This window comes from Podospora pseudocomata, chromosome 6 (genome assembly GCF_035222375.1).
Source record: "Podospora pseudocomata strain CBS 415.72m chromosome 6, whole genome shotgun sequence".
Lineage (NCBI taxonomy): Eukaryota > Fungi > Ascomycota > Sordariomycetes > Sordariales > Podosporaceae > Podospora > Podospora pseudocomata.
In genome coordinates this window covers 3263059-3287577 of record NC_085890.1, presented here as the reverse complement: position 1 = coordinate 3287577, position 24519 = coordinate 3263059, and the positions used below count along the sequence as shown (strand labels likewise).

The 24519-nt window shown below is 52.0% G+C and overlaps 9 protein-coding genes across 9 annotated transcripts; 4 read left to right on the top strand and 5 right to left on the bottom strand.

The window, feature by feature from the left end:
- Positions 1-2793: 2793 nt before the first annotated feature.
- QC762_0099640 (uncharacterized protein) lies at positions 2794-3120 on the top strand (the record flags this gene model as incomplete). Its single annotated transcript, XM_062884188.1, has 1 exon — positions 2794-3120. The coding sequence occupies one exon, from the start codon at positions 2794-2796 to the stop codon at positions 3118-3120; it is 327 nt and encodes a 108-aa protein (XP_062741088.1).
- Positions 3121-3499: 379 nt separating this feature from the next.
- Positions 3500-5895, bottom strand: QC762_608270 (uncharacterized protein). Its single transcript, XM_062892505.1, has 2 exons — positions 4743-5895; positions 3500-4677 (listed from the first exon to the last, which is right to left on the bottom strand). The coding sequence occupies exons 1-2, from the start codon at positions 5485-5487 to the stop codon at positions 3581-3583; spliced, it is 1842 nt and encodes a 613-aa protein (XP_062741087.1). The 5' UTR covers positions 5488-5895; the 3' UTR covers positions 3500-3580.
- Positions 5896-6149: 254 nt separating this feature from the next.
- Positions 6150-7909, bottom strand: QC762_608260 (uncharacterized protein; the record flags this gene model as incomplete). The annotated part of the gene is made up of 2 exons (XM_062892504.1): positions 6996-7909; positions 6150-6921 (listed from the first exon to the last, which is right to left on the bottom strand). Exons 1-2 carry the CDS (start codon positions 7877-7879, stop codon positions 6150-6152), a joined length of 1656 nt encoding a protein of 551 aa, XP_062741086.1. The 5' UTR covers positions 7880-7909.
- Positions 7910-8297: 388 nt separating this feature from the next.
- Positions 8298-11377, top strand: QC762_608250 (uncharacterized protein). The gene is made up of 2 exons (XM_062892503.1): positions 8298-8630; positions 8681-11377. Exons 1-2 carry the CDS (start codon positions 8456-8458, stop codon positions 11191-11193), a joined length of 2688 nt encoding a protein of 895 aa, XP_062741085.1. The 5' UTR covers positions 8298-8455; the 3' UTR covers positions 11194-11377.
- QC762_608240 (uncharacterized protein) lies at positions 11314-12353 on the bottom strand (the record flags this gene model as incomplete). Its single annotated transcript, XM_062892502.1, has 2 exons — positions 11314-12119; positions 12173-12353. The coding sequence occupies 2 exons, from the start codon at positions 12351-12353 to the stop codon at positions 11449-11451; spliced, it is 852 nt and encodes a 283-aa protein (XP_062741084.1). The 3' UTR covers positions 11314-11448.
- Positions 12354-13493: 1140 nt separating this feature from the next.
- Positions 13494-14960, bottom strand: QC762_0099590 (uncharacterized protein; the record flags this gene model as incomplete). Its single annotated transcript, XM_062884187.1, has 2 exons — positions 13494-14093; positions 14160-14960. The coding sequence occupies 2 exons, from the start codon at positions 14958-14960 to the stop codon at positions 13494-13496; spliced, it is 1401 nt and encodes a 466-aa protein (XP_062741083.1).
- A 3641-nt stretch (positions 14961-18601) lies between these two features.
- Positions 18602-20571, top strand: QC762_608230 (uncharacterized protein; the record flags this gene model as incomplete). Its single annotated transcript, XM_062892501.1, has 2 exons — positions 18602-18972; positions 19043-20571. Exons 1-2 carry the CDS (start codon positions 18888-18890, stop codon positions 20569-20571), a joined length of 1614 nt encoding a protein of 537 aa, XP_062741082.1. The 5' UTR covers positions 18602-18887.
- A 748-nt stretch (positions 20572-21319) lies between these two features.
- On the top strand, positions 21320-22666 carry QC762_608220 (uncharacterized protein; the record flags this gene model as incomplete). The annotated part of the gene is made up of 1 exon (XM_062892500.1): positions 21320-22666. The coding sequence occupies one exon, from the start codon at positions 21320-21322 to the stop codon at positions 22664-22666; it is 1347 nt and encodes a 448-aa protein (XP_062741081.1).
- A 230-nt stretch (positions 22667-22896) lies between these two features.
- Positions 22897-23766, bottom strand: QC762_608210 (uncharacterized protein; the record flags this gene model as incomplete). Its single annotated transcript, XM_062892499.1, has 1 exon — positions 22897-23766. The coding sequence occupies one exon, from the start codon at positions 23764-23766 to the stop codon at positions 22897-22899; it is 870 nt and encodes a 289-aa protein (XP_062741080.1).
- Positions 23767-24519: the final 753 nt, after the last annotated feature.

The window sequence follows — 24519 nt, the reverse complement described above, 5'->3', positions numbered from 1 at the left end:
GCAACCTTTCATGATCGATGTGCTCAGTGTGCTCAGTGGTCTTGGCCACTGATCAGACTGAGCACCTCCTGATTGGTCGTATGGGGGCTTATGGGTCTTTCCATCCCTGGCCCAATGATTGGCCGAGGTGTCCCAGCACCTCGGAGTATTACGCTTGGGGCGTAACAGTCAACTTGCAAGTCAACAACCTCTTCGGCATAGCGGGAAAAGAGCTGGATAAGATGATAACTACCTGTGACGAACCCCTGTACAGAACCTCTGAAAGGGATACGGGTTGAAGGTAACTTCTGACAATTGGTTCGGTGCAGCTAAACAGTGCACAACAAGATGTCTCAATGTAAACACAAGATACCGTGAATACAATCTGTGATTGCATACTGCGGAACTGTCTATCTACACCAGCCAGTTCCTCCGTATATATAGACCTTGGGACCTTGAAGTGCTAACCGTGCTATGGCCCCGATCACTCCTAGCACATTGCATCCTGCAAAGTGCTCGTCGTGCTATGCCTTCGATCACCCCGAGCATCTTGCATCCTGCAGAGTGCTCGTGGGTCTTGGCGCCATAGCACTTCTGGCCAGCCCCAATTGGCTGTCTCCTGACTTTTCTAATGATTGGCTGGGAACGTCCTGCGCCCCACAAACTGCGCGACCTGCCGTTGGGTTAACTGTGACAATCGGCAATTGTAGACTTGGGCACGTTGTATATCTCTGCGGCGCGTCGGATGCTTAAGCGCGGTATTGATCGAATCGAATTAATCGCAAGAAGAACACGGTTTTCTGGAACGTAGTCAGACATCGTTGTGGTAGAGAAAACGCGCTTTGAAGTTGGGTGGTTATGATGGGGGGAAATGTGTCCGGGTCGATGGTGTGTCCGGGTCGATGGTGAACCACGTTAATCAGGCATTGTGATTACATTGAGACAATTCTATTGTTGTGCACCTCTTAGCTGCACGGAACCATCGTCTAGAAGTTACCTTCAACTGTGTATCCCTTTCAGAGGTTCCGGATAGGGGTTCGTTACACCACTGGGATCAATCGAATAGGAGTGACTCAACAGGGCTTATCAGCAATACAAGCCACCGTAGTCCACTGAACCGATGGAAGTTGTGGGGAGCGATAAGGAGGAAACGAGGTCTTGAATGCCCATAAAAGGTTTCCCTCGCAATGTGTTTGGAATGGTCTTTTCTTTCCTTTCCTATATTCAAGTTCAAGTCAAACAGTCAAAGTTCAATATACTGGTTCACTACAGTCTCTTCCAGGGCATAGATTCCCGTACTTCAGTGCCTACCATCTTATTTACAGGGCATAGTTCCCTATACTTGCCTTCCTTAGGTGCCACCTCAAACTGTCGTACCTCGCAGTTCAGGAACCTCAGTCTTCACGGTAATTGCTTCCACCTACTGGCAGGGCCCAATCAACTGGCTTCCGGAGACGTATCTTAGCAATAGATATATCTTAACTTATTCACAGTTTGCTTCTCTTAAAAAATATAATCTAATTTCAAACGCCGCAATGACAGTTATTTTCGGATAATGCTGAAAATAACATGAACAATAAGGAGGGTGGGGTGACTTGTTATTGCGACACCCCATAAGCGAGTCCGGAAACGGCGAAAAGTTTCCCTCGACCGTGAAGAACAATCCTGGTTCGGTACAGCTAAACAGTGTACAACAAATGGCTTGTCTCAATCACAATAGTCAAGATACCTACGATTGTGACTTGGATTGCATACTGCAGAACTATCTACGAGCTATCTAGTTCCTCCGTATATAGAAAAGCGGGAGGGCAAAAAGCAAAGTGTAAGCTAGAAGTGATCATGTCGTGAGAGAATGAGCAAAAGAGAATTGACAGAAGCCGGGAACAGCTGCTAAAGTGACCCAATAGATCTGGTGGGAGAGAATGAGCAAAGTAAAATTAATAGAAGCCGGAACTAGCTGCCCCTTATATAGAAGAGAACTCCGTCGGGAAGACATTCGTTTCTAGGTCTTGGGTAAGCCGTGTGGAGCCCAATTGATTCTTTTATGGCTTCTACTGAGAGTTTCGTTTAAACTTGCTGTCCTTGACGAGCTTTGCGGCATCGAAGGACTATGTGCTTAAGACCTAAGCGTGGGCTGAGCACAAGGGAGCCGACCCTGAGCCGTCCTGAGCAGGCCTAATTAAAGCGGCGAGACGAGCTAACTATGTTGGGGATTGTGTGAGATTCAAATTCGTCGCCGACTTCCTAAGTAATTTGGCGCGTCAATGCACAGAAAGTCTACTTTAATAAGCAAAACTTCCCAAAGTGTTCATTGTGGAAGAGTACACTCCAGCAGGGGAGCTTGGGCCATTACATTACCTGACATTTGATTTCTTCTTCAATTCAACCACCAGCTGGAAAGAAAAAAGAGGGGAAGTGAGTGTCGAAAGCTTGGGCGTGCTCCGTCTACTGTGCGCTTTCTGTCGCCTCTTGTTGCTCCGGCGAGGACCCCCACCACCCTGCCGCTGGAGAATCTTTTCCAAGCAAAGGCCGCCATTTGTAACTCCTCCACTTTTCAAGAAATCTCAGCTAGATGGTCGACAAAGGAGGTCGTCACCAGGTACTTGTCAGTTACTACCAAAATGCCAGCACATCAAATTCTGTCGAATACGATCTTCAACTAAACTTCGTTACCCCCTTCTCAGCATCCATACCGGCGCTTTGAGGCCTCATCTACTTTTGCCTGCGCTCACAATTCTTTCGCCTTGACCGCAGCTTCCTACAAAAAGATTTCACCATACGTCAACAAGTCAGCTCGAGCTTATCAGCGCAGCCATGACGCACTCATTGCTGCTCCTGACAAGCACCACTATCGTACTGGATAACATCCTCGACCACCTCGAGCTACCCGATGCCCAGGCCATTCATCTCACCTGCAAGCCCATGAACGACTACGTCAATTCCTACCTCGGCAACCGAGCCTGTAGAACGTTTACAGCCGTAGGTTTGAAGCACGCCATCGGCCTCATCCGACTCGCCGAAGTGGTCCAGCATACACCTGAAGCTCAAGGCTCGCCTGATAGTAAGGTCTGCCAATACGCCAAACCCTTGCTGGGTGGCGTGCGCGAACTCCGGCACAACTGCGATCCATCCATGGTCTAGAAACCGCTCGGAAATTGATGAGTATCGCCGATATGGCTGGATCGTTTGGATGCCGAACTGGCAACTCTGTTGCGTTTAGCACCCGCTTAACACGGGGATGGCGATTTTGAGAATCATTATCGTCGGCTTTTGCATCCCACAGTGGATGAGGCCAAGAGCGATGTGTTTGCAAACTCAGCTGCCGTGGCTCGTTTGCTAGGTATTCTAGAAGAAGGATAGTTTCCTTCCTGCTGAACCTGAGAGGCTAGATACATAGCGACGTCTTAGGTAGCTTCAGGCGGTGCATAATGGGTGACAAATGCACCAATAAGTGCCGTGCCTGATCTGAAACTGGCACAGGGTCGCAGACAGAGGATAACATTTGTGAAATGTCTGATGTGCTGGTCAGTGGAGTATAGGAACATGCGAATGGACATTCTTTCTGAGTTAATGTAAAACCTTAGGTCGTCAATTATCAGCCTCACAGAATCGAAATATTCTTCACTCCTGTCTCGTCGACTAGGGCCCTCATATCATCTTTCCCCAGCCCCTGGAAACGGAACGCTCCAATGCGCTTATACTCATTTTCAACGCCCACACCCCCTTCTAGCATCAGCCCGGTCCCAGAATTATACGTCACATTTGGCTTCCTCCATGACACTTCAGATCCCGAAGCCGAATCATCCACCATCACCAACTGCCCATGCTCGTCCGTTTCATGCGCCGATAGCACGAGCAAATACACCTCCCTCCCCTCCTCCAAGACGACATCCGGGAAAAAGTCAAATCTCTTCACCACTGCCACATCCACCACTGATACCCGAACCCCTTGTGTCTTTTGATCCCAGCACCCCCTCACCGTCACCCCCCTGACCGCAAGCTTCTTACCAACCAACTCAGGCTGGTGATCCCTCTTCGGCTCCACCCCTCTAGCCGCCAACTCCGGACTCCCCTCCACATCACCAAGACACTTCACCTCAAACCTAACCTCCCCCCCGTCATGGTGCCTTACCCGGTACCAAGTCCCCGCCAGCCGAAGCCTCGATTGGAGGGAAATCTCCCCTATAGTCGACGCCCACGACCAACTGGGGTGTATCCCCTGCAACCCAGGCAATCTCGTCTCCTCCCTCGACCTCGGGTTAACCACCCTCCATGCTAACTGAAGATACAAATTTTTGCTCCACAAACCAGCGGCGTACTCCTCCTCTTGGTGGTCGTTCTCATCCCAAGAGCCCTTTTCCCTTAGCCCGTCCCGCACAACCTTTGCGACGCCCCATATGGCTTGGAGGCGGTCGGAGATGTAGTTTGTTAGTTCGCAGCGGGTGTAATTTCTGACAGAATCTATCCAGAAGGTTTCGAGGGAGTCATCTGCTGTTCCGGCTCTGATAAGAGCAGGCTGATTAGCGGGGGTTGATCGCATGAGGAGGAGGCGCTCTCGCCAGTGGCGTTCGGTGGCGGAGATGGTGTCGATTTGTCTGGGGAGGCCTTGGGGGAGGGACTCGGAAGCGGAGAGGGTCGCGCAGTCCCAGAGGAGTTGATGGGTGGAGAAGTGGAGGATTCGGGGAGCGAGCATGCGCTCTGAGAAAAGGGGGGTTAGTTTCGTTGGGATGAATGAGAAGGTATGGACGGGGAAAGGGGCGTACCTTGGAAGACCCAGCCTCTGGTGTAGAGGATTTTGTCGAGTAGCTCGTGGCGCCAGTAGTCTTTTGGGAGGATGTACCACTCCGCCGCTATCCCACGCCCACCCTCGATCTTGACAGGTTCATGCAACACCCTCTGTCTGGGGTTCTTTTCGTACGACCTGAAGAGCCCCTGGCTTCCATCCTTGGAGTCAGCGCCGGCAAGGTTGAGGAAGCTATTCCTATACACAAGATGCATCAGCTGCCCCTCTGTCTTGAAATCCCCAGGCGCCTTCTCGCCATCCCACTGGACGATACAGAGCGAGTCGATCCAGATGTACTTGACCCCGAGGGCCCTGGTCACGGTGATGGCGTCTTGGAAGGTCTTGGTGAGCTTGTCCCAGTTCACGCCAACGGACGGGTCGGTGAGTTGGGCATAGTTGGCCTGGATCAGCTTGATGATTTCGATCCTGCCCCAACAATGTGACAGCGTGGTGTAGCGTTCCTTCATGGAGGGGCTGGTGGTGATGATGTGGATTTTGGATGGGTTGGATACGTCGATCAGGCGAGTCGGGAGCCACGAGGAAGAGGTGGAAGATTGAATGGCTTGGCATCTTTCGTGGGAGGTGGAGCATTCGTGTATCCAGGATTGGATCTGGGGAAGAGATCCAGAGGGGGTTATGTTTGTGGTCTTGGGGAGGGTGGTTGCTGGTGTGATTGTGTCTGTGAACCGGTCAACGAGGAGTCTTGATGGATGGTGGTGGGACATGCATGCCTTTCTGGAGGAGATAGAATGCCACTGAACCCTTAAAATATCCCGTGGAATGGCTGGTTTCCCTGTGATTTTCCGCCTGCGGGCCCGAAAGATGATTGTCACTTTGACGGAAGGTTATGAGCATGCACTTTTGGTCTTCTCTTGTAGCCGATAGCCACCTGATAGTCCATCGATATGCGCAGTCCACATCGACACTCTTGCCAAGGTGGGAGCAAACAGTACATTTCTCCAGTTCTGGGTCCTTATCGACGTCCCTGTAATCCTTTCTGTGAAGTCCCCATCGGCGTCTGGATGCGAAAATTGTTTGTTGGCAAAATTTGCAAAGCATTGCGTCCCCTACCCAAAAATGTGTATGCTCAGTGGAAGAAGTGGAAACGATGGATGGGGTGGGATGAGACTGTGAAAACGGCTGCCTAAGGTAAGGTAAGCTGACAGAAGCTGATTGGCGGCTAGTACCAAAGCGGGGGAAAGGGGGTGGTTGTGGGGGCCAAGAGAGGTAGACTTGTGTCGCCTCAAGAATCTAGCATGTTCCTGGATTCCCAGTGTAACGAAAGACGTGTATCTCAGTTTCATTTTCTTGTCATAGATTTGAAACGGTACGGATATTGCATTTCTTGGAAGCTTGTGAAAGAATCAGGTACGTCCGTGTTACTCTCTTACTCCTTCTCACATTCCCACTCAGACACAAACTCATTATACCGTTCCTTGACGTAGTTGTAGAAGTCAGGATGAAAGCATCTCACATAGTACCGAGTGCCCATCGTTTCAACTGCCAACAGGCCCCCTGCAGCGCCAATTACCTCGTCAACAACTTCAAAGTCTTCAGAATCGAGTAGGTCTTCAAATCCATGACTTCCACATCTGTCACTTTCTTCCAGAAGCATCATCTTAAGACTCTCAAATTCAATACCGAAAAACTTGAGGCCTTTCTCTGCGTTGCCCACAATTCGGATGGCATGCAACGCTAGCGTTGCCCTGGCCCTCACCTCTCTTGGCGACGTCTTGTCCAGTAACCGACTTCGTATCTGCGCATCTATCAACCGGTCAAACATCTCCACGACGCTCTTCGGGAACCTGTCACTTTTGGCAATCGCCGCATCAAGGGTCTCGGCCTGGTGGATTGTCTCCAGCAGAAGCAAGGCCATGCTCGGGTTGCCGTAAGACAGCTGGACCAACTTGACCACAAAGTCGACGGCCTCTCTTGAGGGTTCTTCCGTGGTACTACCGGATATCAAGCGTCTGCCAAGGCAGGATAAGGGAGGGTATTCATCTTGGTGAGATCTGAAGGGAGGTTCGAGCGGCCAGAATCGTCCGTGTTCGAGCTGGAGGTTGTGGATGATCAAGGATTTCATGCTGGGCTCGGGGGCGTTGCTGATATCGAATGTCACGGGAAATGGGTTGCTGGTGAGTTCTGGGGGAGAATGTGATCTGTGGCAGGGGTTAGTGACGGGGGTATGCGCGAGTGAATGCACATCGATGTGACGGAGCTGAAGGTATCTCACTCATTCCCACAAGCATATCCAGCCTCTTTGCACTTCTGGCAGATCCAGAAGGGCCCTCCAGTGCTATCGTGGTCCAAATTACATTCCCACCACGTTATCAGACCAGGTCGACCTTCATGTTGTTCTTCATCGTGATCGTACTCATTCTCGAGAGAAACGTCGCAAATTGGTTTCTGAGTAGAGAGTTGAAAAGGAGTACGAGAGGTGAGGAGGACTCTGACGCCAATGCCACGAAGTTGCTCCAGTCGTTCTTCCACTTCGAGATATTCTTTCCTGATAGGCCACAGACAGTCGAGGTCGTCCACCACAAGCCAGACGTCTGAGAGTCGGAAGAGCTTGAATCTGATACTGTTGAGAAGTGCTGTACCGTCGATCTGAGTCTGAGGGGAGGGAGGTGGAGAAAGATCGCTGTTGACACCAATCTTGGCATCTATTTGTCTCTCAATCTCCGCCAAGAATTGAACGCCGAATGGAATGGCGTTTTGTTCCTGGTGAACCGCTGCGCTGGGATCACGAACAGTGAGCGGCTTGAGAAATACTGACAAGACAAGAGGCGGCTTTTGATGGTTATGATGGGCTTGGTCATTCTGTCGGAGACGGTTTACTGCCAGTGCGGCGAACGAAGTCTTGCCGGATCCTGGGCCACCTACCAGCCTCAGAAGGCGAGAAGGAACGCTCTTGACCCAGCGATCATACTCCAAGCTGTCAAAAATGTAGTCAAAAAACCATGGTGCCGGCGGTCCCAGGCAGTCGGCAGGATTGGACGAGATGATAACCCCGTCAACAACTTGTGAAGGTGAAGACATTCTAATAAGATAATGAGTGTACGGATAGCAAATGGTGTGATGGACCTGTGCGAAAGTGGGGTTGGATATCACCAGCATCAAATAGTGTTCTTGGCCATCGAGCAGGGGAGTTGGAAGGAATGGCTTCATGCAGCTTCCTGCGTCTTAAAATCTGACACCGGATAGAATAAGAGTGCCAAGGTGAGGCTGGCCGCCGCTTTCCAATGAACATATAGCACACACGGTGCACCTGCCCAAATAAGGGATCAAGGTAACATTGAATACGCTAATGCATGGTACCGATCCACTCAGCCCCCCAAGGCCCTCACGCCTTGGCGCGGTTTCATTGAGCTAGGCAGGAACCTGCTATCTGCAGCAAGAAGGTAACTGGTCCGCGGTACCTGCCAAATAGGTCGAGGGAAATTGGAGGGGTGTTTGGGGGCTAAAAGCTGACTGATCATAAGCGATTGGCTGATTTTTACGACTCGGAGAACCGCATGTTTTCTTTGGAGGTTGCCTTACACTATTTTCGTGTTCGCGGCTCTGCAGGATGCGCCTAGGAGGGACGGGAGGGGAGCAATAGGGATGGGATTTAAGCAAAAGGGACGGCCTCCCTCGTTGCCACGATGTGGGCAGCAACTGTGAAGGACTATTGTTTGCGTCTGTTACACGACCATGACGTTCGTTCCCAGATTGCTCCTTTGGAGCAGCTTCGTTCTTTCAGGCCTTTTTGACTCTGTCAATGCCAGGCCGGGACCGCGTCCGAGTCTACTCAATCGACGTGCGGCAAACGATACGGGTAGACCATGTGGTGCGCTCTTCGATATCATTGAGGAGGACCTCAAGCTACGTGAGGGATTTCCCCAGTTATTTATGTTGACGAAACTGACGCCATCACAGAGTTTTTCCCCGTATTCAACGCCTCTGACGTCTACTCTTGTTTAACCGCCGTCCCCTTCCTCAAAGACGTCGGACTCCGTTTCATCGAGTACTACAACACCACCTTGCAGTTCCAAAGCACTTTGGCCTACCTCGAGTCTCCTCCTGCCGAGTATCAACAACCAGCAGTCGACGTGGTTGCCGAACTTGGGAGAGTCAAGCAGAAGGTCCTCGATGATCAGTACACCAGACAATTGGATTTCGAATACGACATCCACTCCATCGTCCACGCCATCCACGACGACCATGTCAATCTCTACATTGGCATCACCGCCGCTTTCAGCTTTGCAAGCCCCTTCGACTTCGTCTCTGCCTCTCTGGATGGGAAAACACTACCAAGAATTTACCTGAAGGATGATATTGTGAAAGCACGAAACAACGGCTGGGCGGAAGAGCCGTCTCCAGTGGCGACCATCAATGGTGTTGATGCCACTGAATTCCTTGCCCAGTTCTCCAGCCGGAACGCGTTTGGCTATCTCGAAAGTCATGCCGATTGGAACGACATGTTTGAGCACCCCACCAACGATATCCAGGGCTTCTACGGCACTCTGGGCGGTCAACTCCTGTTCTATCCAGGCAATGGACTTGACGACACTTTTAACGTGAAGCTAGAGGATGGAACCGAATGGAACGACAACTGGCTCGCTCTCCTGAATCAAATCCACAGCCCTGGACCTCTCGAGACTGCTGGGGACTTTTACAACTATTTCGTCCTCGGCTTAGCGCCGCCAGTGGAAGTCATCGAGGACTCATCGGATTCCGGTCTCGTGTTTGACTTTGAAGGAGAGGATGGCTTGAAACTTATCGAGATCAAGATCGATACGGACTGGTTAGAAGAGAGTGATGAGGCATTCCCAAAGCCCGAAGTTGCGCAGCCGTTTCTCACTATTTCTGGCGGTGGAGTAGTCACCGGCTACTTCCAGGATGACGTTGGAATTCTTTCCATCCCGACCTTCGAGCAGTTCCCCGAAGAGGCCAAGAATTTCAGCAACACAGTCCAGGAGTTCATCACCAAGGCGGAGGACAGGAACGTGAAAAAGATCATCATCGATCTCCAACAGAACCGAGGTGGATCCCCCAACCTTGCCTTTGACACATTCCGTCGTTTCTTCCCCCAGGAGCCTGATTCCCTGCCGTGGACCTGGGCTGGCAGTCGCAGACGAAGCCATCCTCTGGGTGATTTGGTGGGAGATACCATTACTGAGTGGTGGAAAGGGTTGGATCCCGAAGACGATGTGCAACTGTTTGATCAGTGGGATGAGGCAGCCAACGAGTTTGTCGTCGCCACCAAAATCAACCCTCTTACAAACACTACGTATGACAACTGGGCCCAGTACAGTCCCGGATCGGCCAGCTACCGTGAGGATACGTTCTCAAAGGTCGAGAGGCTGAACCTCTTCGACGATCAAGTTCTTTACTCGGCATTCAGCATCGAGACAGTGGAAGACGACCCGTACGGCTATGGCGGCAATCCTGTCACCACCAAGCAGGCGTGGAAGCCCGAAGACATCGTCATTCTCACTGATGGCCTCTGCTCGTCTACCTGTTCCCTCTTTGTTGGGTTCATGACCCGAGCGGGTGTACGTACCATCGTCGCTGGTGGCCGTCCCGAGACGGGTCCGATGCAAGCTGTCTCTGGAAGCCGTGGCACGCGCGCTTACTCCAACCATATTCTCGACTGGATGTTCCAGTTCACCGGCCAAATCCTCCCGGACAACTCGTCACTCCCAAACATTCCCATCGACTACGAAACAAGAGACACCGGGCTCTGGATTCACCACGCCGGGCTTAACCTCCGCGATGAGATCCTCAAGTCTGACTGGGAGAAGGATCCCAACGCCGAGCACGTCCCGAGGCAGTTCCAGTACGAGGCCGCCCACTGTCGCATTTTCTACACTGTCCGCAACATCTACAACATGACACAGCTGTGGAGCGATGTCGCCAAAGCTGCCTGGACAGACCCCGGTCTTTGCGTCGACGACTCGACGGGATACGCCAAATTGCCCAACCAGCCTGCTCCTGTCCCAGCTCCCACCCGGCCCACCGCTCAAGACGCCCAAATAGTCATCAACATTACGACTACCCGAGGCGGCCCCGGCCAAGACCCCGACGGTGTCCCCATCTTCAACGAAGGCGACATCGTAGCCGGCTTCGCCGTCAAAAAAACCGGCCTCGAGCCATGCGGAGCAGGTGACAAGTGCCCAAGCAACTCCATGTGTGAGCCTATCAAGGTCGTCTGCGCCAACGGGGAGAGGCCCAAGGCGACCGAGGCAAAGTACTGCCTTCCTCTTTGCAAGCCGGCAGTGGACACCTGCGCACATTTTGCTAGTGATGTCAAGATTAACGGTGCGTTGAGGTGCGATCTGAGGTATGAGGCTGTGACCAAGAGCAGGAAGCATGATTTTGTGGGGTTGTGTGCGCCGAGGGAGGGGATCAAGCCGCAGAATTTGTGTCCGGGGAGGCCGACGGCTTGAGGGGAGGTGTGAAAGCTTTGAGAGTCCTTTTCTTGGTTTAACAGGAATAATGTATTGTAGCTATGAGTGGGGTTTTGAGTTTAAGAGAGGTTGTACTCTAATAGGGAAACATTGATCGCCCCGGAGAACTAGCTAACAGTCTCCGCATATGTATTATCTATTATATTCGGCCTACAATAAAGGTCCATGAACTATGTCCAAGTCCTGTGGTGTATACGTTTCCCAGAGACTTATCCATGCAGTTTGCAATGTGCATTACATCGCCAGCAAGGCGGCCACCATGGCGCCAACCACGCCGACCACTGGTCTGGTAGATCCTCCGGTAAGGATTGGCTTCTGGGTTGGCACGGGCGCAGTCCCGTTGGAGAAGATGGAAGTAGTCGTCTCAATCACCACCAAAGTCGACTGAGAAGTGGGGGCCGTGGTGATTGTCTCGATGGTTGTCAACCCGGTGCTCGTGTTCGGGATCACTGTATCAGTAACAGTGACAGGTTCACTGGCTGATGATGTCTCGGCGGCCGAGGTCGACGTCTGGGGCACTGGAACAGAGGTTGACGAAGGCGGGATCACAGTCGAGGTACTTGTCGTCTTCGGCAGCAAGCTGTACCAAGAAGGGGGAACCGCATACTCGGCCTCGGGACAACGGCAAGCCCCGTCAGGCGGCAACTGTCCACCTTGGTTGTAGCCGTAGAAGCAGTTCTGGCTCCGGATCCCACAGTAGTAGCGAGGAACTGTGTCGTAGTAGGTCTCGAGATCGGGGAGGGCGCCGTCCTCGCAGTTGCAGATGAAGCAGTAGGTGTTGGAGTTGAAGGGGTTGTCGACGCCGCCGTTGTTGGACACGCAGGCGTTCTCGCCTTCGACGACGCCTCCTCTTGACTTGCACAGGGCCTCACAGGTGTTGATCTGGCCGGGGCAGACGGTGTTGCCTGTGAGATGTTAGCATCTGATTGAACAAGAATCGGGTCGGGCTGGAACGAACCGAAAGATACACTTCTGCCGGGCTGGGTGCGGCGGGGTGGCGTGAGACACGTCCATCCTTCCTGTTGCAGCGCTCTATCCCACCCAGGAACACTCGTGTCAACACCCGATGTTGCTGAGCACACACCAACCAAACCGAACACGAGGGCCCCGATGCCCGCCGCTGATGAGAATGAGCGCATTTTTGGTAATGAGTGAAAGGGTGATCAAATGAATGACTGATGATCAAAAGAGTGACGGATGGTGGGAGAGAAAACTTGCGAGTCTGACCATACTGGGCGCGCATGTCTTTAAAAACATCTTCAAGGCATGTTGCGTAGGGGCTATTGGTTGAACGGTTCGAGGCTATTGACAAAAGTTCACCATAATCACACCCTGCTAAAATGAGTACAACGTCGTTGACTCCACTATCAGGCCGTGTGCGCGGGCCGTGGTGACGCTTTAGTTGTACTGGCGAATCATCGTGATAGTTTCAATGTCAAGGATTAAATCCGTGCCGCAAGATTCCACTCTTTTTCGACGACACATGCAAGGCACGCAGGACATTCGCATAGGGAGACGCAGTAGCTTCGCTATGTGACACTGTGCATTTATTTGCCTACAACGGCGGTGGCCAGGTAGGTAGGTAGGTAGACCGCTGCTGCCTTCGTCCCACAGGGGGTCATGACCTGCCTCGACATGGTCGAACCACATAAACTTCATGGCGTGCATGCCATATCTTTTGGCATCAGTGATGACTCCTTGGCAAGATGGGATCTCGGGGAGGTCGTCGGTTTGATTGCTACAAGCTGAAGGACCTGGATCATGACATCGTCCTCATACTGAATGGTGGGATTCATATGCTGTGAAGGTCGAGATGAGGGCGAAAAATAAGTAGAATTGATCGGCTAGAAAACAAAGGAAAAGAAAGCATGAAAGAAGGTAGAAATTCAACCAACATATATCCCAAGATCTAAAAAGAAACGCTGGAATAAACGCAATATATCCAGGACGAGTGCCGAGCCCTCCTACACCCAATATCTCTCAATGAAGCTATCGTCAGACATAAGTTGCATTAGGGTAGTAGCCGTAGACCGAGGTCTTTGCCACTCTCACCAGGGCTGTAGTGAAATTCTGATTTAAGTAGGTAGAGTCGCACCTTTATACATGCCGATCATGTATTGTTTAACTAATCAAAGCACCTGATAGAACCACATCGCTTAGCCGAAGACTCACTAGAATCCGCATCAATCTAGTGCTATTGCTAACATGAGTCCTACAAGCATCTCCGTGACCAATCCAACTCGTCTTTACCACCCTACCCAAGTTCCATTCCAAGCAGATCAAAACTCAGCTACTGCCTTTCTGACGTCCTCATCCCTGATAGCCTTTCGGACCACTGGAATCTCCGGAATTTCCCCAGGGTCGAGAACCTGACTGTCTAAGCCGAGATCATACAGCTGCAGCGGGCTATACTTGATCGTTCCTGTGGACTCCAAGAAACGTTCATACGAATTCTTGCCGAGGGCTTTAGCCAAGTTAACCAGTTGGAGGACAGGAGGCGGCATCTGGGAGGTCGTGGTCTCAACTGATCCAAGCTGGAGTGCCGCCGTTGTATCCGCGTCCCACATCACCCAGGCCAGGCATCGGTAGTTCTGGATGCAAACGAAATCCTCGTAGATCCCTGGGGCGCGAAAGAACCTTGGCTGTGACAGGGTCATCCGGGTGTTGTTTCGATCTTCAACCTGGATTGGGAACTGGCTTGCGTAGGCTGACCATGCGGCATTGGGTCCGAGAGGGTCCGTCCACTTGGGCACATTCCATTTGATGTCGTCGGAATGATCTTGACCTTGGACTTGCGAAAGCTTAGAATGGCCGTCATGGTTAAATGGAACATCAGTAAACCGTAGTCTTTGTTGCCTGGAAGCGTAGTGCTTATCGTACTATGCAAGGGACCAAGATGGTTAGCCGGCAACTGTCTCGGGACTGATACAACAATAAATACTTACGAAGTGTCGATAGAAGGCCTGGCTGATCTGATATCTGAAAAGCCATCTGAGTGCTTTGGTGCGCGTGTCGTGAGTGAGCCGACGCAGGCCTTGGCATTCCATGAAATCGAGTGCGCAGAGAAGCTCCTCGACTTCCCAACGATGCATTTTGTGAAAGGCTCTGTCTGTGATATCCTTGGAAAAAACAGCATGTAGAAAGAACAGCAATTCTGCTCGAACGAATGCCCTTTCTAGCCTGGCGACCTCGGTTTCGGAGAGGGGCCGTCGATGGCTTCCAACGGCAGTGCTCAGGGTCCTCAATTTCTCTTCGTAAACATGTTTGTCGAAGTACCGGAACTTGGGTTTCAACATCGGTGCGAGCCACGCAGGTTCCTCAACTCGGATCCATCTTTCGGCTTTATCGGCAAGTCGTCGTTGGATCCGCAAGACAAATCGAACAAACCTTGCCGCGAGCTCCTCAACACGGCAGAGGTCAAACAAAATCCGCGGTGTGGTAATCGAAAGAAGGTCTTGCTCCTCATCGAGGATCTGCATGGCCAACTTAGTGTCCTGACTTGTAGGATGTTCGAGCTGACAATGCCTAGCCATGTCACACAGGCGGACGAAAATCAAGGCCACTTTAAGACCTTCTCTGGTGAACTTTCTCCTGGCTCGCCGGGCCAGGTATGTAGAAATGTAGTCATTTAGAAATCTCTGTGTCCGATAGAGAGTTAGGACATCATCCATGGCGCATTTATCAATGATATTGTCCATGGCCAATGACACTCCCATCAACGACAAAAGATTCAGGTCACGGGCCATCTGGACGGTGACGTAAATCTAATGACAATCAGCAAACATTACTGACAGAGGGGAGATGTGTCCAAACAACTTAGATAGATGACATGAGGTGAAGTGTCTGTTCAAGTTTCTGATTTGTGCAGTTCCTTTTCCGTCTTCGTCGTTGATTGCTGGAACTGCAGGTAGGTATTTGACACCAGTGTCGTAGAGACTCGTAAGAGTCGGAAAGAGCCCCAGCAAGGGAGATGCGGAGGGAGAAGACCAGAAAAAAGAGGATGGAAAAGATGGGGGGACAGAAGAGGGAGAGGAGGAAGGAGAGACCAGGGAGAACAGGAGGGAAGTGACCGTCTCGAGGTGGATCAGGCTACTGGCAGGGCAGGATAGTCTTGCTCTACGGTTCACTTTTGGCTCCCAGCAGCCAATTCACTCGCGATACAGAACTAGGTTTTCAAGACCGCGGGTCCTTCCAAGGTGGGTCTGGAGCAGATTAAGGGCAGGATAGTATCGGAGCAGGATTAGAAGAAAAGATGCCAGGTGAATTGAGGAACTTCACCTTCACTGCGCCAGGGCAATAAGTGCAAAGTGCAAAAAAAAGATAGAAGAAGGCCAGACCCCGACGCAGGACAAGAGTAACAGTAGTCTGGCGCACTGTGACAGGGGAAAAAAAAAGCTTAGTGACGCGGAGGCTTGAATACCTCGAACGGGTGGTAATTTGGAAGCCCTCCACAGACTGGAGCCACACAAACAGACAAAACAAAATCTTATCGCGCAGTATAGATATTTATTCGAAATCTTCTGGTTCACGTGCCTCACATTTGTTTTCCACACTGTCACCTCTTTCGACATCATCTACTGCCATCTTCTTACTTTTCCGACCACCTAATTGCACCTTTACCAAGATCAACCACGATGGGTACTAATCTCGATCTCATATCGCTCACCCGGGTCACACCGGCTATGGACTAGATCCTGGATTACTGCTCGATGGCCGAAATTGGTGCTCTTTTCCGAACCAATTCCGGCCTCCACCAGTATATCTGCGACCAGTACGTAACCCGTCGCGTAACACGGAGACTCACAGTCGAAGGTTAGAAAGCAGCAATTACCTTCGCTCGCCTCTATAGTGTCGGCACGGCCCGCGAACCGAGGGACATTCGCCACCCGAGTGAGAGAAGCAACAGCAATCATCGATGAATGCCCAGATTTATAGTCCATCACAACCCACCGGATGATGTTCGTTCTCGGCCGTGTGGAAGTAGCCACAGGCCACTTCGTTCAACATGTTCTCCGTGCCCAAAGACTGCTGGCAGACCACTCTGTCGAGTGGATGGGGTTGTGGGAACCGCAATGGCTGACCGGAAGAAGCCCACACTCAATATTGCCCCCAAATCCCAGCACGGAATGCCACGAGGCTTTACTGGCCACCATAGGCAGAAGGCGCAGACCACTGTCGACGACAGAACGAGCGATGATTGAGCGAGGATTTATTCGTGCTGAGACCATCCTTTTGCTACGAGCCTTCTTTCCTGCTCTTGGCAGTAACGTCCTCTTCACTATGGCCTCACCCTGCCTGACTATACGATTCTTCCGGAACCTTCACAACTGGGAACTTGAAGGGGCTATGACGGCACTGGACTTCTTGTACTGTCACAGTCTATCCCAGCTTGACCCGTCGCTCAAATGCCTCAGTGGGCTCATCGGGCATCAACTTGACCGGGTCTACGAACGTAAGGCAGTTTACTGTGTGCGCCAAGATCGCGTGGTTCATGACCTGAATGGGAACTTTGTGGTTCATGGAGCATGCACGGGAGGATCTGATGCTCATGTCGGGGGTGGGCATTGACCACAGAGACCTGGGCGTGAGAGGATCTGCGATTATTCGTGTGCATTTTTCCTGCCGACTGAAAGAGGTAGGTCGGAATTTGCATGGGAAAGTCGACAGCCTGGGGCCTAACCATGCGTGGTCAACCCACGTGAGTCAGTTCAGTAAACAACGGAGAGCGTCGCCGTTTGACGTTCCTGACCTTCACCATCCGTATAATTGGTATATGGTTGATTATGGGGCGCTTGGTTGGGTTTGGCTTGACAGAGAATCATTTGACGCTCTTCAACTCGGGTCTGTTGATGTCGACTTTGGGGGTATGGACTGGAGGAGACAACAAGCCCATAGGCGAGCGGGAAGCCACAAGGCCCACCCTTTGACAGCTCGCTCCACTCTTGGCTCGGCCCAACTCGGCACTTCACGTTGGCAGGGGTTGGGTGTTTGAGATCAGTTTTCAACCTCCACTGCTCTATTCCCACCACATTACGCCGTCAAACACAAGCGTTGATGTGCCAGCATCATGACCGCCTTTTCTCCCCTGCTGTCGGTCACCCGAATCACACTTTCTCTGGACAATATTCTCGACCATTGTTGTGTGAAAGACATTGAATCCGTGAATCGAACCAACAGGGCCTTCCGCCATATATCACAGAATACCTCCCCCGCAGAGCCCGACGGCATCTCCCCCCGGAGGCTCTGAGTAGCGCCATCGCTCTGATCAAGCTGTTTGAGCTGCTCGAGATGAAGTCTAACACGAATGGCCGCGCTACTGATGACCAGGTCACCAACATTCTTCATGGTCTCCACACGACAGATTTGTCGACAATTACGAAGACGCGGTCACACTTTGATGTATGCCGGATCGCGGAAATCACAGCCGTATTCATCCGGCACGTACTACGCGTACAGGCACTCGACACAATCGATGACTGGGAGGACATGAGGACCATGGATGGATCGATGGGGGTGGTTTGGCGGGACAGCGAAGAGCACACCACTCTACGAGAAGCCATCGGTCATGGGTGGCGGCCGCTCTCCGCAACCGAAGTATCAAGGATGCAATGCGGTTTTATCCGCCGAGAGATATTAATCATGCTCCGCTTGCATCTCTATGATTACGTGGATGATGATGATGATGATGATGATGATGATGATGATGATGATGATGATGATGATGATGACTTTACTAATTGGCATGCGAAAGATAAGAGACTCTTCCGAGTCTCTCATCTACCGTTCGGTGATACATATACTGACTTTGCATTTGTCCCCGAAATCCATCAGAGATTCGGCTGGGTCTTTTGGGACGACGATACTGTAGAAAAGCTTCCTCTCGCTGGTGAAGGCCCAGACTGTATTTGGTCGATACTTTGGGGGCAGAGATTGGACGAATCACTGAACGCAGACTGAAACACTTTGACGATTTGCGCCTGGTGAAGAGGTTTGATGAAGTGAGGATGGATACTCAGGTGTCAAAGCTTCAGATGGAGTTTGACAGGTTGAGAGAGGCCATAGCGGAATTTTGATCAGGTGGGCAGCTATCGCTTGTTAAGTGTTGCCGTCCAGGGACTGACTGAGCCTACCTACCTAGACAAATCGCGTACGCGACTACTCTCGATTCAGCATGATAGTGCGATTACCCTAGTCTTAATGTGATCTCAACTAGGGTTAGGTTCCAAGGCAGTGAATGAAGCAAGTCATACATACCTACATAGTCGTAAGCAATCACGATTTGAGGTGAAAAGAAATGATGTGGTGATCGGTGCACGGGCCATATCAAGCCATTCGGTGATGTCGCTGACAGCACAGCCACCAATAGCGGCGAGGACCAACAAGTGGTATGATGATGAGCAGATTCCAGATACTTCTAATGGCAAGTCTGCTGTCAGCTTTCATCCCGCTGTAAACTGTTGGCTGCACAAACGTTGCATTGACTCCCACCATTCGCGGCGTGGTGAGGTTCGCGGGGAGTCCCAAAGCGGCCAATGAAACGGCCCGGATGTCAGACAGCTTCTTGTTCTCCGTGTCCGTGTCACCGTTTTTGACGACGTGTGCTTGCTTTCACGCTTCACTCATCGACATGCAAACAACCCGCCCAAACTAAACCTCGTCTCTAACCCGAAGCCATGTCCGCCGATCAAAGTTCAGACGAAACCCTCTCCAAATGCACCATTCTCCTCGTCACCGGGACAGGCGGCTTCACTCACGCCGGTAATCTCTCTTTCTTTATCGCCCACTCTCTTTTCCATCAGGCTCTAACCCCCTCCTCCCCATACTTCAGCCCCAGTCCTCGAACTCGGCCGCCTGCTCGCCTCCCGCGGGCACACAATCCACTTCGCAACCCACAAAACCCAAGAGAAATGGATCCTCACCAACCCCTCCTACGCCTTCATCTCCCCTGCCCACATCCACCCCATGGGCGACCCTCTAACCCCCGAACAAGAAGAAGCCCACTACCTCGCCCTCCAAAACACCGACATCCGCGTTGATTACAAGTCTTACTTCGCGCCCAAATATACAGTCGACGCCTTCTGGACGTCAGATTACACCCACCTCCTCCGCATCACCAAAGCCATCTCCCCCGACGCGATCGTGACTGATTTCTTTGTCGAGGCAACAAGGGATATGCAAAAACAGTTTGGCATTCCAGTGGCGATGGTCTGGCCGCAGATGCCGTACGGGATGGTATCAGCGGGGCATATCCCCGGGATTCCTGGGTTTCAAGTCGATGCCCTGACTTCGGAAAAGGCAAGCATTTGGCAGAGGATACGCGCGGCACTGAGGCCGTTGAGGGCAATCATGACGGTGGTGCCATATTTGAGGTGGGTCAAGAGGATGAGGAGAGAGGCCGGAGTGAATTACCCCCTGGCCGGGGTGACAGCGGGAAAGCCGGATTATCTGGGTTTGGTGAATAGCTTTTGGGGGTTGGAGACGCCGAAAGATTGCCCGCCGCTTTTGCAGGCTGTTGGGCCGATTTTGTCGGAGGAGTACCCTGGGTTGGATGGGGAGTTGAGGGGGTTCTATGAGCGGGGGAAGAAGAGGAGGGTGGTGTATGTTTGTTTTGGGACGCATATAACGCTGCCGACGGAGCAGGTTGTGATGTTTTTGGGGGCATTGGGGGATTTGTTGGCGGATGGATTGGTAGATGGGGTGATTTGGACGGTCGGAAAGAAACAGAAGCAGCAGTTTCAGCCGTTGCTGAATCAGTGGACTGGGGGAGTCAGGGAGCCAGTGGGGATGCTGCTGGAAAATCAGAGCGAGAGGTGGTATTTCACGCCTTTTGCGCCTCAGAGAGCAATATTGGATCATCCGGACACGATACTCTTTGTCACCCATGGTGGCGGGAGCAGTGTCAATGAGGCGATGTACCATGGAGTGCGTATGTTGTCTCTGGGATTCTTTTTCGACCAGCTTTTGAACGGTCTACGGATTGTCGAAGCAGGTGTCGGGTTGGGCCTCGATAAGGCCACATTCACAAGAGACGAGATCTACGACAAGGGCCGGCAGGTACTGCTTGATGAGGACGGCAGCTTTGCGAGAAATGTTGAGCGGATGAGGCACATTGCCCGAATATCAGCCCGGAAGAAACATTATGCCGCCGACCTGATCGAGGAGATGATGTACGATGCAAAGTTCGGACTGGATCCCAACAGTGGGAGGATGAGATCGATGCATCTTCAGACGGCAGACGTTAGAATGCCGATATGGAAAGCCAAGAACCTGGATCTGTTGCTCCTCGGAGGACTGGCGACTGCCGGGTTTGCCGGTGTAAGCTACTGGCTCTATTCTTGGATCCGTAATCAGTTGTGATCTGAACTTGTTGAAGTCTCGTTGGATATGCCAAGCATTGGCAGACATGTTACTTGGCAACTACCCCCCTTTTTGCCCCTTTTTGCTCTTCACCAGTTGGGTTCAGTGCATACAAACTTGTACCAGAAGAGCTACGTTTATGATAACAGCCGTTTGTTATAACGTATGATGCTCGTGCGAGACGTTCATGGGCGCCACAAGCTGGTGTATTGTCACCAGCTTGTTCAGCTGATCTCACAATCCGAGTCAGGTTCAGGTTAGAACACTTCCTCGTTGTGAATGCAGGCTCTCCCAGCCGAGAACATCTTGATACGCCGCGTCATAGGGCAGCGCTTGGACATCGAGGTTGTGGCTTTTTTCCGCGGATCTCAGGGGTGCTTTCGTAGCATCAGTGGCATCATGATACGCGAGCTTCCCGTTTCGGCTACGATTAACCCCTGCATCCCCGCGTTCACCACCAAAAGCTCCAACATCTGAAACGAAGATAGTCCCGGAATCGTGGACACGGGCAGAATGCCAAGTTTGACGATAATGTTCGCTCTTTTTATCCAGCTGCCCGTCCGTGCATGGGATGATCAAACGGGTTGAATCGTTGAACCTTTCTGTCTTCTTCTCGACAACTGGTTGTCGTTTGGCTTTCACTTTTGGCACCAGTCCAAGATGTTTTTGTTGTGTTGAGCCCTGGCGTTGGCCTATTTTTCTTCATCTTATATTCTTGTAATTTTTGTTGTTTGGAAAATATTGAACGATGCTGGTCATCCGCATTTTCTGGCTTCAGGCCGCGCTGGCGATGGCCCAGTTGCCGACATTGGATGATTTGTTGGGAGGGGACAGTAATGGTGTTGAGGAACCGGCAGGGTCAGAGGGGGGAGGGCTTGTGCCTGGACTTCAGGATTTGATCGATGCGGTCCCGGTGCCGACGGTGGCGGATGATATCGTGGGCGCCCTTCCGGATCCGACAGAGATTTTGGACGGGGTTATCGGGGCACCAGGGACGATAACGCCGGATGAGGAGGCAGTTGCGACTCCAGAACCAACTCCTTCCCCAACGCCTGCGGAGGAAGAATCGCCCGCTGTGGAGGAGACACCCGTCGTTGGGGCTCCGACTCCCGAACCGACGCCTGAAGAATCGACTGCTCCAGTTGTACAGGTGCCTGTGCCCGTCGCGGAGATTCCAGCAGTCGAAGAACCAACACCTGCACCAGCTCCAGCTCCAGCACCAGAGCCGAGCCCAGGACCGGCACCCGTACCAGCGCCGATTGTCATTGCCGACCCTCCCGCCGAGCAAGAAGACACCGAACTTGTGCTCTCGCCAGCCCCAGCGCCCAATGCCCCTCCAGCTCCCTCCCCAGATGCCGACTCTGGCGTCGGCGGTGCAGTCCTCCTCCCGCTACCCTCACTGCCAGCTGATACCACCCCTGCTCCTGCTTCAACCCCCGCCCCAACAACAACCGCCGAGCAACCCGCCAACACCTCCCCCTTCCTCAGCCTCGTCACACCTGCCAACGGCTCCCCCTTCATGTCGGTCTTCACCCCACCCCAACCGACCCAAGTAAACGCCGTAGTCGACGACGACACTACCGACAGCCCCTCTCCCCCAACAACCTCCGACACCACAAACTCCCTGACCAACACCAACGTTTCCCCCGACCTTCCCCTCGATAACACCCCCCTCCCCTCCACCAGCCCCACCCCATCTGAAAGCAGCGGGATCCCCCTCTCCACCAAAATCGGCGTTGCAGCCGGTCTGGGAGGCGGCTCGTTGGTCCTGCTCATCATCATCCTTTACATCATGTGGCACAAGCGGATGGAGAACAACCCGTTCAGGAGACATACACGGTCTGGTAGTGCTGCCAGTGGTGGTAGTAGCAAGCGGGATTTGGAGAGTGCGGCGGGGTTGCCGGTGCAGGACAGGCAGAAGCTGGATTGGGAGAGTGGGCATGATGTTGCTTTTGATTTTGGGTTTGGGAAGCCGACGGTGGAGATCAAGGGGGGGAATAACTGGAAGGAGACCAAGGAGGAGGATAGATTGCCTGCGGAGATGGAGGCTAGGATGGGGGTTGGGGAGGATGGGAGTGCGCAGTTTAGGAGGTGAGTTCTTGGTGTAGGTGGATGCAGGAAGAAGGTGAGGGGGGAGGGTTGGGAATTAAAATGGTTCGGATTGTAGAGATGACGGCGTGTTGTCTTGTTGGAGGGTTGCGCTTGGGATATATCGCTGTTGGTTTTGTTCACGGCCATGTCAGGTGATTTCTGTGCACATTTTTATTTCTTCTGTTATTACTTTAGCAACAAATACATCTTGCCTTTGCATAAAATGTTCCATTATTAATAGACATACACCCTCTTCTGCCTCTCCGCCTCGACATACTCCCTCAGCACGTCCAGAATCTCCAAGACAGTGTCATACTCCCCTTCCTCCCACTTGTTGATGTGCAACCACCGCCTATCCGCCCAAGATTCCACCACCCTCGCCGCCTCCACTAGCATCGCCTCCCTCTTCCTCCTCAGTTTATCCTTTTTATCCTCGGTGATATACCTCGCATCTTGCAACCCAAACAGTTCAACATCAATCTCGTACATCTTTTGCACCAACTTTGTCAACTCCTCCACATCCTCCCCCGTGACTGGCTTCTCCCGCTTATTGTGAGAGTCAGCGGAGTGGCTGAAGATATTGTCCGCCAATTGGTGCTCATCCCCGCCGACATCATAATAATACTTTAGAAACCCAGCGTGGAATGTTTCAGGGGAGACGAAATCCACTGCTGCGGTGTGGGCGCCGAGTTCGACGTCATTGTTTACGTCTTTTGAGCCTGGTGGTGATACTCGTGGGATGAGAAGAGTGCCGTTGTGGTACCATGTCCATGCTGCCCAGGCTGCCACCCAGATGCCGGCTAACGTGCAGATGAGACCGTAGATTAGTTGGTCTAATTGCTGAGGGTTGTTTTCTAAGCGGGAGGAGTCTAGGTCGGGGAGGGTGATGACCAGGCTGTTGGTTGGGATGGTGTCAAATGAGGAGAAGTTGTGAGGGACGGCGAGGAGGTTTGGTGGGAAGTAGGAGAGCCCGAGCTTGGCGGTGGAGTGGTTCATTAGACGGAGCCATGTTTCTGGGCTGGTGATGGGTAATAATGGCAAGGTGTTGCTGTCGTTGTTGTTGGTGATGGGGAAGTCTTTCCAGAATTCCATGCCGGTTAACATTGTCGCGGCGCATGGTTCTTGGTTGGTGTCATGACGCGATGATGATTTGAGGTTGGAAACAATGGAGGTGGGAAGTCAGGTAACAGTCTTTGTCGTGCAATCTTGGGGTATCTCGCGTTTAGGGGTTCAGCCCCAGGAAGGTACCGGTACTTGTGCTATGTTGCCCAGAATTGATAGTCTGCCTTGGGATGAATTGTGGCGGTTACGCTGCAGACTTTTGGGCGCCAAACTAAGCCATCGTGGGGTGTGACAGGTGGTCCTGGCAAATCTTGGCCAATACCGTTTGATTTGGTGTCCAATGGTGGTTCAGCTCATCAAGCCCCCTTTGCGGCGCAGGTCAGAGCCTTGCCAGTGTCCCGGACAGGGGTTAATTGTTGTTCTGACTTCCTTGTCTGCAATAGGGGTCTTGAATGAGGCCGGGTCTCACAGGATAGTTGATAGCCGCTGATATACGGGATTTTGATATAACAGGAGATACCACCTGTTGCTACCTTCTGAGCTCGCCGTTGTAAGGTGGCTAGATAGGTACTTACAGTGATGCTTCACAGGATGGGACATAACCATTGAGATCATTAACATGTTTCAATCTTGATATTGATTACTAGATATACATGTGCTCTAGAACCCCAGACCAGCTGATCCTCCAATAACCTTGAACTGCAAAAAAAAAAAAGAAAAAAAAAAAAAATGAAACCAAAAACTCAAAACCGCAATTCCACAACACCATAAACCACCAAAATCTATCACAAATCC

Bases quoted from the DNA above. Each gene is read 5' to 3' on its own strand.
- QC762_608250 (XM_062892503.1), top strand. From the start codon at position 8,456: ATGACGTTCGTTCCCAGATTGCTCCTTTGGAGCAGCTTCGTTCTTTCA. The intron at 8,631-8,680 runs GTGAGGGATTTC...ACGCCATCACAG, and splicing joins TGAGGAGGACCTCAAGCTAC to AGTTTTTCCCCGTATTCAAC.
- QC762_608270 (XM_062892505.1), bottom strand. From the start codon at position 5,487: ATGTCCCACCACCATCCATCAAGACTCCTCGTTGACCGGTTCACAGAC. The intron at 4,678-4,742 runs GTACGCCCCTTT...CCCTTTTCTCAG, and splicing joins CAGAGGCTGGGTCTTCCAAG to AGCGCATGCTCGCTCCCCGA.